We start from the raw sequence: 12692 nt of genomic DNA, 5'->3' as shown, positions 1-12692 counted from the left end.
AATCCTCTTTTTGACTATGAGATAAATAAAGGACTGGACTGATTCCTGTTCATTATCCAGAATCAACCAAATGGTGAGGTCAACACAAGAGCAGTGTTGAAAACAGGGCTGTGTCTCAGATGAGCAAGACATTTATGACATAGTCCAACTGTATTTTTTTCTGTAACTTTTATTGTTCAGTTGACCCATTTAAGACTTGCAGATGCTTGATAAATGAGTCAGTTAATGTGATGCACTGTAGTAGGAATTTGTACTTGCCCTTCACTACCATCGGAGGGCAGCAGATTGTAAATTTGGCTTTTAATCTCATTACTGAAATAATTATTTGTCTCTAGCACAGAGGATTTCATCTGGTTTTTGCTTCAGGAGACAGAATGTACTTAGCCAACACATATATAAAAAATTTTTTATAATCTGTATAATATTGTTATCTGTGTCAAATTTTATTCTGTGCAGTTAGACCTGATGCATATTTATTTTGATATTTAATCTTGTTATTAGATTTTATGTTTTTTTTTATTTGTCCATTTAGCATTGTGTTTTGTTTAATTTTTACCTGTGAATCTATGACTCTAGGGCCACCAGTTAAGTAAGTGTCATTAGCCTATATAAGAGCTGAATACACAATTAAACATTTTTTTCTTGCATTACATTATCTCTTTTGTGCCTCATTTATGTATATCTCAGCAAGTCAAGTGTATCTTCAGGTGTTCAGTAAAGCCTTCTTGCACAAAAACTATGAGAAATTACAAATTATGAGATTTATGTATAAATCATCCTTTAAAGTGACAGAGCGCAACGAGGATACCTGTTAACAGTTGAAAAGTCACATGACAAGAGACAGTGTCTCCACATCAGTGCAGTTGGCGATCACGCTGTAAAAATGCCAATTCCCATCTCATACTATGACAAACCTGTTAGCAATATAGGCCTGAATGCCCTTAGCTTGTGGAATTAAAGGACCCATTCTGAATGAAACAACTTGCTCAGTCGACACTGAAAAGAACTTGAAATCAAATGAAACATGAAATGATTAGTGAGTGAACCGGTTTTTAGTAAATAAATACATAATTTAATTTAAGTGGTGCATCTCACTGACTGCCATTGTCAATAATAGAAGTTGCAGTTTGTGGTAACACATTTGCAGGGTGTCATATGAACAAGTTCAATTTAAGAATTGAAGACCTTGTTAATACCATCTTATATGATATTTAAGACCAAACTGGTCTGATTCTGATACCAATCACTTTTTTTTAAGCACATTTATTTGTTGTTTATTTGCTCTATAACAGGCGAACTGGATTAAAACAAAAATATCTGTAGCCACTTTAATTTAGAGGCAACCACTGCTTAATCATGATCCAAGCAAAGATGCTTCACAGTACGAGCAGTTATTTTTGATATGAATTAGACTGCACAGTTTTAAGATTTAAGGTGAAAACAGAATGCTCCGATTTTAGCTTTGTGAAGTTATGACACCTGCACAAAACAAAAACAGCCGACGGACTTAAAGAAAATTTAAATTAACTTTCTGACAACAGGTGGCGCTTACGGAACAGTAGCAATATAGCGTTTCCTTGGTTACCACTTTAAACAATGCAGAAGGAGGTTGGAGAAAAAGAAAATGCTATTAAACTTTTCTGAAGACAATCAGTTGCCCTCAGAGATACGTTTATATAACCGCTCAGCCCAAAATTCAACAATTATATATTTCTAACTATGTTTCGAGCATCGTGTTCATCTTGCTCCGCCTGCTGTAAAACAGTCTGTCAGACTGGAGAAATTTGTGCAGTAACTAAAAATATTTAAAATCCACCGAATCTGGATTTAAGAGAACTTGATAATTTTTAAGACCTTGCATTAGGAAAACTTAATTTAAAACTGGAAGACGCTTAACTATTAAAGCTGCGGTAGGGAACTTTTGACGCTCTAGCGGTTAATAAACAGAACTGCTTGCGTCTTGCGGAAGAACATTGTAGCCCGAGCTACTTCTCTCTGTTTATGTCTATGAAGAATCACAAAGGTACTGGGTTACTCCGCCGCGGTATAACCAAAACAATCTAAAATAGTCAGAATATAAACACTTATTATAGGTGCACCCTAGTGATTCAGGACAAGCCAAAAACACGGTTTGGAAAATGGATTCATGGTGTACTCACTTATTATATACATTTTTCTACATTTTGAACACAAACAAAGTTACGGACCGCAGCTCTGATTGGTTGATTTCTTACCGGGAGCGGTCTGTAACTGCAAATGGCAATAGGACCACTGGGAGGAGCCAGAGGAGCTTGATTTTTTTCACAGATTATCTGTCTCATATTCTACTGTCAGGACATATTGACAGGTTTAATAAATATGTAAAAAATATTTTTTTTTTACAAAAGTTCCCTACTGCACCTTTATATAAAACTAGAACGTGCAAGCAACGTTGACTACAAAAACGCAGAGGAGACTTCCTCCTCATTATTTACAAGATCAACATAAAGTAGGCTATACATTAAACGTTTTATTTGAGGACTATGTAAAACACAAGCCATGACGTTGTCATACATTCACAGTTACCTATTTATATTTCAGTGCAAGGAAAACCCGCGTGGACTCCTCCTTCAGAAGTGAGCTGTGCTTGTAAACAGGTGAACGCACGCGCTGCTCGCGAGAGGAGCGCTGCTGCTGCTTATGAGACTCAACCCACAGGTAAGAGTTAAATCTCTGCTGCCTAACTTTGTACTTTGATTAATTTAAATGCACTTTTACCGGTTTTAATCTTATTTTTAAAATATTAACGTTTGCATACTTTATTATGTTGCGACACATATAAACTGGGCATCCACAGTTCGAACTTCTGGTTTCAAGTGCAATGCTGCACATTTTCCGTTTTTCTTTGGTTTTACTAATAGACTTGTTTCGTATGAGAGATGGAACTTATTTATGTAGCGTTTGTGTGTTGATTGAGTAGATATTGTGAAAGACAATAAGGCTCGAATCTCTCTTTCTGTCTGAAGTGCACAAAACTCGTTATGAAAATGATAGGATTGAAATGGAAAAGCATGCTCTGACAGAAAGAGAGGCAAATCAATGGTCACGTGCGACTGTAGATAGATGTAGATCTGTCATCAAAATCAGTTTCATTACAGTAGCAATGAAAAGCAAAATGACCAGACATTGATGTTCTGATGACATTTTCTAAAACACACTGCAGAAAAATAATGGAAGAACATAAAATATTAAATTGGCAGGGTTTAACTATTAGGCTACATAAATTACAAAGCCCAGTGTGTACATCAGCGACAATATAATATAATATAATAATATGCTGACTGTAAAGCATTTAATAATGTATAATATCTGGGCTTTCTGGGTCCCCAAGTAATTCAACAATTTGCATACAGCATTGCTGATGAATTTAAGAAATTAATTTTGTTTTCTTATTGGGTGTCATAAGATTATATATATATATATATATATATATATAAATATTGAAGTATCAGAGTGTATGTTACCTTAGTGATTATATTAAATGAGCCTTGGAGTCTCTCAAACACCAAATCATTAGGGTTAAACAGTAAATTGAATTCTGTCCTTCCTTGCACTACTGGGAAAAGTGAATATTCTTCAGCTTATCACCTTCAGAGACCTTCCATGCTACAAAATATTTCCCAAGGGATAGTATAAACATAATTTGCTTATCCACACCTCATTTCCAAAGTGTGTTTTCTTTCTTCTGTTGAAAATAAAATAAGATGCATTGGAAGACAGATTGAAAGACAGTTTGGTCACCACAATTTATCAAAATGGCTTCTTTTGTACTCTGCAAAAGAATTAAACTCATACAGGTTTAGAAATGATGACAGAATTGTCTTTTTTTATTGAATTACCCCTTTAACTTTCCTAGTGCATTCTGTATTTTCAAAAAATGTACTTGGATTTAGAAACCATTGAGACTGACAGAGTTGTTTCGTCCAGTTATGTCAGCATGGCATTGACCTTGAAGTGGTTTGGTCTGACTCTGAATTAATAAAGACTGATTATTTACAGTTTCCTACATACCCAAAGATCGAAATGTTTTTCCTCTGTTGCAGCTGACTCTGTATAGCTGCTTCACATTTCTTTTGTCAAGAGTTGTCAAATGTGCATGCATGCTCTGAGGCCGACTACAGTATTGTTTGAACAGACATATAGTTTGTTGAATTAATGGCATAATCTATTTACACATACATGTTTGAATGACTTTCAAGGGGTGTAAGCTGACAGTAAGACACAGGGCAAATTGATGCACAGCTAGAGTCATAAAGCATGGGAATTTACCACTTTTTTGAGAATAGCTTTAATCAGCTCACTTTTGAACTTTAGCCTCATTGCTGTGGGTGACAGTGAAGTTTAAAGACTTCAATGAGCCCTAAACCTCTTAGAGGGCTTTAGGTTATTCAGGCCTTGTTAGCTAATAGATATTGGTATATACATCAGTTGAGCAACCATCCCTGAGATGAATGTGAAAGTTAATGGATAGTTTTAATTTAGGATTTATAGACATAGTTGACCTAATAGATAGCAGTGCCCACCTGCACACACTTGAGATTAGTTTAAACCCATGTTTTGGAAATGCTAGATTATGTCTGAAGCCTCTGCAATAATTACTCACAGCTGTAGGAAAAGCTGTCAAAACATATGCTGTGTATCTGTTTCTTGTGATAGCTCTGCTGGCCACTCGTTCTCTCTAGAGCCTTATTTAAAATGTCAGTCCTGTGATTGCCTGGGATTTTCAAGGTTTTTGAAGCCGCACATGAGCAGTCTCATCAGTCAGTTGAGGTCTTCTTCACTGGCAGACATGATGAAATGGTGATGGAATTTGGAGTTCTGCATACATATAAAACTGAATTATACACAGTACCTAAAGCCTGTGTGATTTCTTGCTGGTGTACTTACAGTAAATGTTTTTGTAAAGAGAATTGCTATGAGCCACAGTGTTATAACAATCATAGGGAATATAATATTAATGTGCAGTCAGTGCCACATTTTGCATAGCATGTTGTAGTGAAGATTAAAGTACAGGTATCTGGTAACACGTCAATACTAAAATACCATTATTTTGACTCCATTCAATAACCTGTATTGCTCTACTGAGCTCTCTAAAACCAAACATGAACATACTTAACCCTGTAAAGCGGACTTGTATACCCTGACATATGCAGTATAGTCAGATAAATCAGTTCACTGTGCACTTTAAATATTAAAAGAAATAAAAAATAAAAGAAGATTTTTGTTCAGGCTTTTATGGCTTATACAATATGGTATAGTACAGAGTTCACACTCAAGCACACACTAATTTAGAAAATAAAATATGCATGGAAAAAAGAAAGAAGGAAATATTTGCAGCTTTGTGCAGTTGCTGATATGATAAAATGTAAGAAATTCTGATTTCTTGTAATATAAATAACATCTTTAAACAACAATAGCAGGCTACTAAAGAAAAGCATACGAATAGCACACAACTATGAAATGCATATAAATATCAGCATCACTCTAAATCTCCCAATAATATGAATTAGTAAAATATTTTCTTAATGACATTTACAATTTTAATTAAGGGGGGAAAACATAGTTTAACGCAATACAATGATGGTTTAGATTTCCTTCCTTGAACTTCCTCACAAGCCTTATTTATCTTGTTTGATGTTAACAGTTTAAAATAATTTTTCTAAAAAAAAAAAAAAATGTAAACCCAACATACTTCAGTCCAGTTAGAATTCATCTTTAAATATTACTTACAATGTACAAGATATTCTTACATTTATATTTAACATAATTATAATAATTTATGTTTAAAAAGTTCTCAGCAGAGAGTTTTTATAATTATACTAAAAGGTCTTTAGCTTGCTAAAAAATATATAAAATGCCAATCAGATGACAGATAGCACGTAGAAGTTATGTTAAGTTTTGATTATGTTTATAATTAAGAGGCTATAGATGTTCACATCTTAAATAGGATACATTAGGCTTTATAGGGTTAACTGCGATTACAAATAATTAAATTTATTTGTTTAAATGTTTACTTAATTAAAAAAAATAATAGACATTTTAATATTGATAATGGTGGGATTCTACTGGTATTGGTATCGATTGCCCTAGTTTACATCAGTGTGGGGAGTAATGTAGCTCTCTTCGACATTCAAAGAGGAATGCACTGCAGGGAATTAGTTCCGGAACATCACTCGTCACTCTACTGAACCTTCTGGAATGACCCTCTCAGGAAGACCTGGTCTTCTTCTCAATCTTTCATTCTGTGGAAGTTCAAAGGTGATTATCAAGTGCAACCTGAGGAATTCTGTAACATGTAATTGCTTCTTTGATCATGCACATACAGTGTCTCCTCAGGACCCTGAGGCCTCAGGATTCTCCTCATACGGCACACACCAAATGAAAGAAACATACTGCTATACTGTTACATGAAGGCATGGCTTTGTGTGCATTAGGGATGTCAGTTTTCTGGCATTTCCATAATCCATTGTCATTAAATGATCTATCAGTGATTTAATTATTAACATGAAGATTAAAAAAACAACTCACGGTCTTTTAAAAAAAAAATGTAAGCGTCATGAAAAGTGGTTTCTTTTATGCCACTTTTTAGATATTTTTCACAAACTTCCAGTGATTCCCTCTTATACACAGCCAGCATCTGCACCACTGTGCCCCCTTACCTCTGGTGCCATATCCATAGTAGACAGAAATAATTGACAAAATTATAGATGGCTATTATTCTTGAATTTTCAAAGCTTCAAACATGTTACAGTTTTTGGTTTCAAAACATACCTTTACTGTATGGGCAAAAATGACAGTAGTGTTCCAGCTGTTTGATTGCACCAGCACCTCATACACACACATACATTCATTGGAAACAGCACAGCTGTTCACCTTGATGTTCGGTGTGATCACCGGTCCACTGTGGCATATTTTGCTCATATTTTTCCAACGATACTGGAACACGCATGAACTACAAATCCGATTTAATGCTAATAGTTTAGCTTCAAATAGGCTACATCACAAATATGGACAAATTTGGATTTGTGCCTAATGAGAGCGGTAAGCCCAACTTTCATCAGGATTTGGCGATGTAGGACCCAGATACAGAATGAATGGGGAGAAAAGGGTTTAATAACAAGAATGAGAACACAAACAGATGAGGCAGGAAGACAGTCCACACAATAGGGCAGGGCACACAACAGGAAAACAGGCCGCTCGGGGATGGGGTCAGCACCAGACTCTGTGGCAAAAGGATAATTGTAGCAACTCAAGGAAGCACAGGCTTGACTCTGGGGACGATAACTCTTGATCAAATGCTGGTCAAGTCAGAAGTATCAGAGACCAGGAAAGGAACCAACACAACTGACACACACAGAAGACAAGAAAACAAAAGAGACGAAAGATAAACAGATCAAAATTTAAAACTTTTCAAACTATGACTAGGGAGATAAGAAAACTGAAAAAGGAAAAAAATAAATACTAGAGGTAATTAACTGGAACCAAGGAATCAAGAACTACAAACTAAATAAAGACAAGACAGCAACCTTGCTGAAAACTAGAAAAAAAACATAGAAACTAGACTAAATGCAATATACTGAATAGCAAGTTCTAACAAGCCTAAAGATACAAGCAAGAAGAATACACACACAAAACAAACCAGCAAAAACAAGAGGGAAATGAGCACAATATAAAAGGAGTTGAGCACACAAGGATCAGGTGAACACAATTGAACTAAACAAAGGGGCGTGGTGGCTGAAAACGAGGCTGCAAGATTAGAGGAGCACATGGGCAACACACAGAAAGCCATGTGCTCAGTCAAAATAAACAGACACATTAAACAAAGACAGGACAGAGAAGACTATCAGGGCAGGATCCTGACAACTTAACCTTACATTTTGTTACATGTTTTTTATTAATTTGTATAATGCAATTATATTTATCCATTAGAAGAAGTATATATACAGTATGGTTACATTTAAAGGATTTGTTGTAAAGTGAGGGGAACTAAAATATCCTATAGTATAGGCCTGCATTTATGGTTACTGAAAAAAAGTGTGTTTTTAAAACCATGCAGCAAATGCAACTCTCTACACACACCTTGGCAATATAATCACCATTGGCTAGTAAATTTTTCAGTTTACTCTCCAGACTGATTATATATATTATATTATCTATGATTATATTTTACACACACACACACATATAGGATTCCAATCAGCTGATCTTTGTAAACTGGCACAGCTTCTTAAATCTTAGCTTCTCAGTCAGTCAAGCATTATACAGTATTATGGTATAAGCACTATTTAATGATATAACTTTAGTGATTAGAACTAAAACTTGGTAACCACGTATGGAAGCATTTGTCATTTTAACTGAACTTAATATCTTAAACATCGCCACCAGTCTTGTTGATCATTCAGTGTTTCTGTAAAGTAAAACAATAAAAAATAAAAATAATAATAATGTCAGGGATCTAAGAAGGAGGATCCAATTGCAGTGTGAGGAAATAATGGTTTATTGACAAGTGACTGATACAAGAGGGTAGTGAAGTCCACAATAGATACCACAACAGGAACACCGTAAACAGCTAGGGAAGGTCACTGGGACAGCTTCATAAAACAACTGGCAAAATACTTTGGCAACAGAGGGGGCGGCAAGACCAGGCTGATGGAGAAGACCATACAAATATATATATATATATATATATATATATATATATATATATATATATTTATATATATATATATATATATATATATATATATATTTATATATATATATATATATATATTTATATATATATATATATATATATATATATATTTATATATATATATATATATATATATATATATATATATATATATATATATATACAGTTGTGTTCAAAATTATTCAATTATTTGACTTGCAAGACAATTTGCTGTGGAGGATAAAATTTTCGATAACACAAAGGCATCAGTAAAGTATTAGAGAAAGTTTGTTAATACACTTTTGAGTGATTCTGAGAATGGAACACTGATGAATCATGATAAAATTCGAATTGGCTCTAAACATTCATGTTCAAAATTATTCAACCCCCCTTTGTGCAGAATCTTTTATTCTTTAAAATCACAAATAAATGCTGTCTGTAAGTGATTTGAAGCTTCTGTCACCACTCTAGTACAGTTTTGGCCCATTCCTCGTCTGAAAAAGCTTTCAGATCACTGATAATCTTTGGTTTTCACATTGCCCCTGCTTTCTTCAAATTGAGTGAACAGGTCACTCAAGTACATTCTTTGACTGATCCCTGAACCAAGCAGTATTAGATTTGGATGTGTGTTTGGTATGACTGGACTGCAGGAAAGTCCATTGATCATTAGCTTCAGTTTTTGCAGCAAAGGCATCACAATTCTTGTCAAAATGGCCTGACACTTTTAAGAATCCATGATGTCCTTCATACAGTCATGATTTCCACTTCCTTCTACAGTAAAGAAACCCCATAACAGGACTGATCCACCTCCAAGTTTGAGGATGGAGATGGTGTTCTTCTGCTTATGAGCTTTGACTTTTTTTGCAGCAGACATACCGCTGATCTATGGGTCCAAAAAGTTACAGTTTGGTCACATCACTCCATAAAACATTCCTCCAGAGCTCCACAGGTCTACACAAATGAATTTTATCAAGTTCAAGTTGGCTTTTTGTTCTTCTTGATCAAGGGTGGTATTTATCAAGATGTCTCAACATGAAGGCAATACTTGTCTAGTGTTCTTCTTACACACTGCATCGAAAGGGTTTTCCTCCTTTCATCGGGTCATCGTGCAAGTCTTTGGCTGTACATTGCATGTTTTTTTCAGTTGCTCTGATTAAACATTTTATGATATTGTGCTTTTTCTTCCACATTCTCAAAGGTTTTCTGGTAAAACACACTTTTAGCTAAGAAATAAGGCTGAGAGCTGTGTCTCTAGGAACTTTCAATGTCTTGGAAATCATCATATAGCCTTAGCCTTTCTAAAGTAATACAATATTTCTTCTCTTTTGCTTTTGTGAGATCTCTGTTGACATTTTTGCTACTCAACTTCAATACATGCATGGGCCAAACTGTATGTGCAACAGCTCAAGCTAATTCTGTTTTTAATAGAGTTTCTAAAGGCTTAATTGTGTTTTGAGACTGTTTTATTCCCCACCATGCAAATAAGTGATTTAAAAAAAGCAATGTTGAATAGGGGTTGAATAATTATGACATAGCAATATTATTAAAAAATCTTATAACTCAAAAGTATTACATTATATATTGACAATATCACTTTTAATATGCCAGTGAACTGTTATAGATGCAAGTTTTATTATATCCTGGATCTTCAGAAAAGCTTGTATTTGTAAAGTACTGCAGTCTCTAGGGGGTTGAATAATTTTGAACACAACTGTAAGTTGCTATCTCAGACATCCTGGCAATCTACTGAACACTGAAGACCAGTGTCAGTTTAATATCTTTATTTAATGTGTAATATTGATCTCTGTAATATTTCATCTGTGTTTGTTCTAACGTAAATATATTGAACACTGTTTAAACTCTCATTTTAATGTTAACAAGATAATGCTATCCAGCTTACTGGAAGGTAACGTTTTAAGGTTTATATTAAATAAATAAAGGTTTATTGATTGATTGATTGCATTTTATATGTTGTTTGTTTTAATATATTTTTTGATCCAGGTGGGCTAACAGAACAAATATTTGTTGCCTAGTCCTGAATGTGCACTTTCAACAAATAACTATGCTATTAATGATAATAAAAAATGCTTTTGGTGTTCAGGAATGTTCATCAATGTGGGTAATGACTTCATCAAAATATGAACTTAATTTTAATAAATACGTAACTCTTCCAGGGGAATATGTTGTTTTTATGTTACCTTTCACCAAAGTCTTCAGTTCACCTCAGCATGTCTTTCAAGTTTTCCCTTCTGTTCAGATTGTGAATTGTATTGGAAGGGAGGGGTGTGTGTGGTCAGAGAAAGCCAAAGCATCACTGCCCTCCCCTCTCTACCCCTTAACCAGCTCAATGCCCTCTCAAAGAATGGTTCAGTGCATTCCGTCAGCCTGGAGACCGGCTCCCCCTTTCACACAGTGGCTTTCAGAGTGACAGCTGCATTTGAATAAGAATTGCTCTCCATTCACCACATTGCTGCGCTGAAGATGGGGGAACCATTTTCCATCCACTCTGATTGGCTTAAGCAGGTCTTTCTGTTTTTGTCCGGAAAGGCCAGTTGTGCCTTTATTTTTTCATGCTTAACTTTACACACTCACACTTTTTTACACACCAGAATCTCTCTCTCTCTCTCTCTCACACACATACACACAAACAACCAGGCTCTCTCTTTTTGTCCCTCCATGGGAGCTTTCAGAGAAATCCCTTTCCAGAGGATAAATATCAGCCTATGGGTTTCCGTGAGTACTGTATGTTTCTTGTATTTTACATATAAGGATTTAGATAAAGAATCAGAGACTGTGCTTTGGTATGTCTGTACAGATGAAGGTGATGTGCAGGTCATGCTGGCCTTATCTGTTGCCTTACCAGACGGTTTAGGGGACTGTAAATACTGTTTTAACCCTGTTATTCACTTTATATGTGTCTTTTGTCCTTCCTCTTTGATTTGATAGTGTCATGTTGTTCTCTTTATCTCAGAGGAATCATTCCTTAGTGTGTTATGATGGTCTAGATTTGATTTTAAGGACGGATTTTTAATTTAATGTCCCATGTGACAATAAATTATTTTATTTAATAATTTTTAAGTTTAAATGTTTCCAGATTGTTTCATATTCACAAATATGTACTTAGTTTTTTTTAACAAAACAAAATGGTAAATTACTTTTGTGGTTATAGTATATCAGTTAGTATATAGTTAGGCTCTGTGGTTTGAATGTATTTGCTGATATAGTATCAGTGAATTATTATTGTAGTTGAGGATTTTGTGGTAGTGAAATAGCATTGGAGTGAAATAGTGTGGGAAATGGAGACTGTTGTATTGTGTGGTGGAGCTGACCTGTCACTCCTCTCACCCGCACACTGAAGAGCCTACAGCCAGGGGCCAGGTGCTCCACTCTTCAGATCACACTCATGGTCCCACCAGACAAATGCTAGCTTCATCATCTACCACAATATGGAACCATTAAAGAACACAATTGTTTTTGTCCACTGAACAATTCAATGTGAAAATGAGAACCTTTAAATATCAAAAGCTTTGCAAGGGGGATCCTCTACAACAAATGCACCATATTGCTATATTTTCAATCTAAGAATGCACTTTTCACAGACAGAAACTGATGATTAGATCATGCAAAAAAAAAAAAAAAAAAAAAATCTGTATGAATAGCTTTACCTTATACTACATTTTGGTAGTCAGCTCTGCCAATTTTATCTCTTTACCTTTTCTTATTTTTTTCATACTTTCAGGCTCCTGGAAATCTGCTACCCATGATTGTTTGATAGCCCAAGGTGATGGCCAGATATTTCAGTGTTCTTCTTCTGGGTAAGTCAGATTTCAGATTTCTGCATATACTAGAGTATGGTGGTCATGTTTTCACCTTGCAGATGTCAGATAAAAAGCTTAAGGTGGAATGACTAAAATGACTGATGACAACACAGACAATCCTATGTGATTAGGATTGAAGTCTGACTTTCCAGTGAGGTGAG

At 35.0% G+C, this 12692-nt stretch overlaps 1 protein-coding gene across 3 annotated transcripts in view; it reads left to right on the top strand.

Annotated features, from left to right (window-relative positions):
* Positions 1-2610: 2610 nt before the first annotated feature.
* LOC113094681 (laminin subunit beta-1-like) overlaps positions 2611-12692 on the top strand; it is a 40316-nt gene continuing 30234 nt past the window's right edge. Inside the window, exons 1-2 of one of the 3 annotated variants that reach the window (XM_026260272.1) lie at positions 2611-2697; positions 12453-12528. In XM_026260272.1, coding sequence (XP_026116057.1) covers positions 12498-12528 — 31 coding nt within the window. In that variant the 5' untranslated portion in view covers positions 2611-2697; positions 12453-12497. Of the gene's footprint in view, positions 2698-11204; positions 11456-12452; positions 12529-12692 lie in introns of those variants that run through there. The other 2 variants (XM_026260273.1, XM_026260274.1) reach the window with 2 other exon arrangements.

This window comes from Carassius auratus, unplaced genomic scaffold (assembly GCF_003368295.1).
Source record: "Carassius auratus strain Wakin unplaced genomic scaffold, ASM336829v1 scaf_tig00215416, whole genome shotgun sequence".
In the NCBI taxonomy this organism is placed as follows: domain Eukaryota; kingdom Metazoa; phylum Chordata; class Actinopteri; order Cypriniformes; family Cyprinidae; genus Carassius; species Carassius auratus.
Note: the sequence above shows the minus strand (reverse complement) of the source record. Positions and strands in the feature narration are given on the sequence as shown.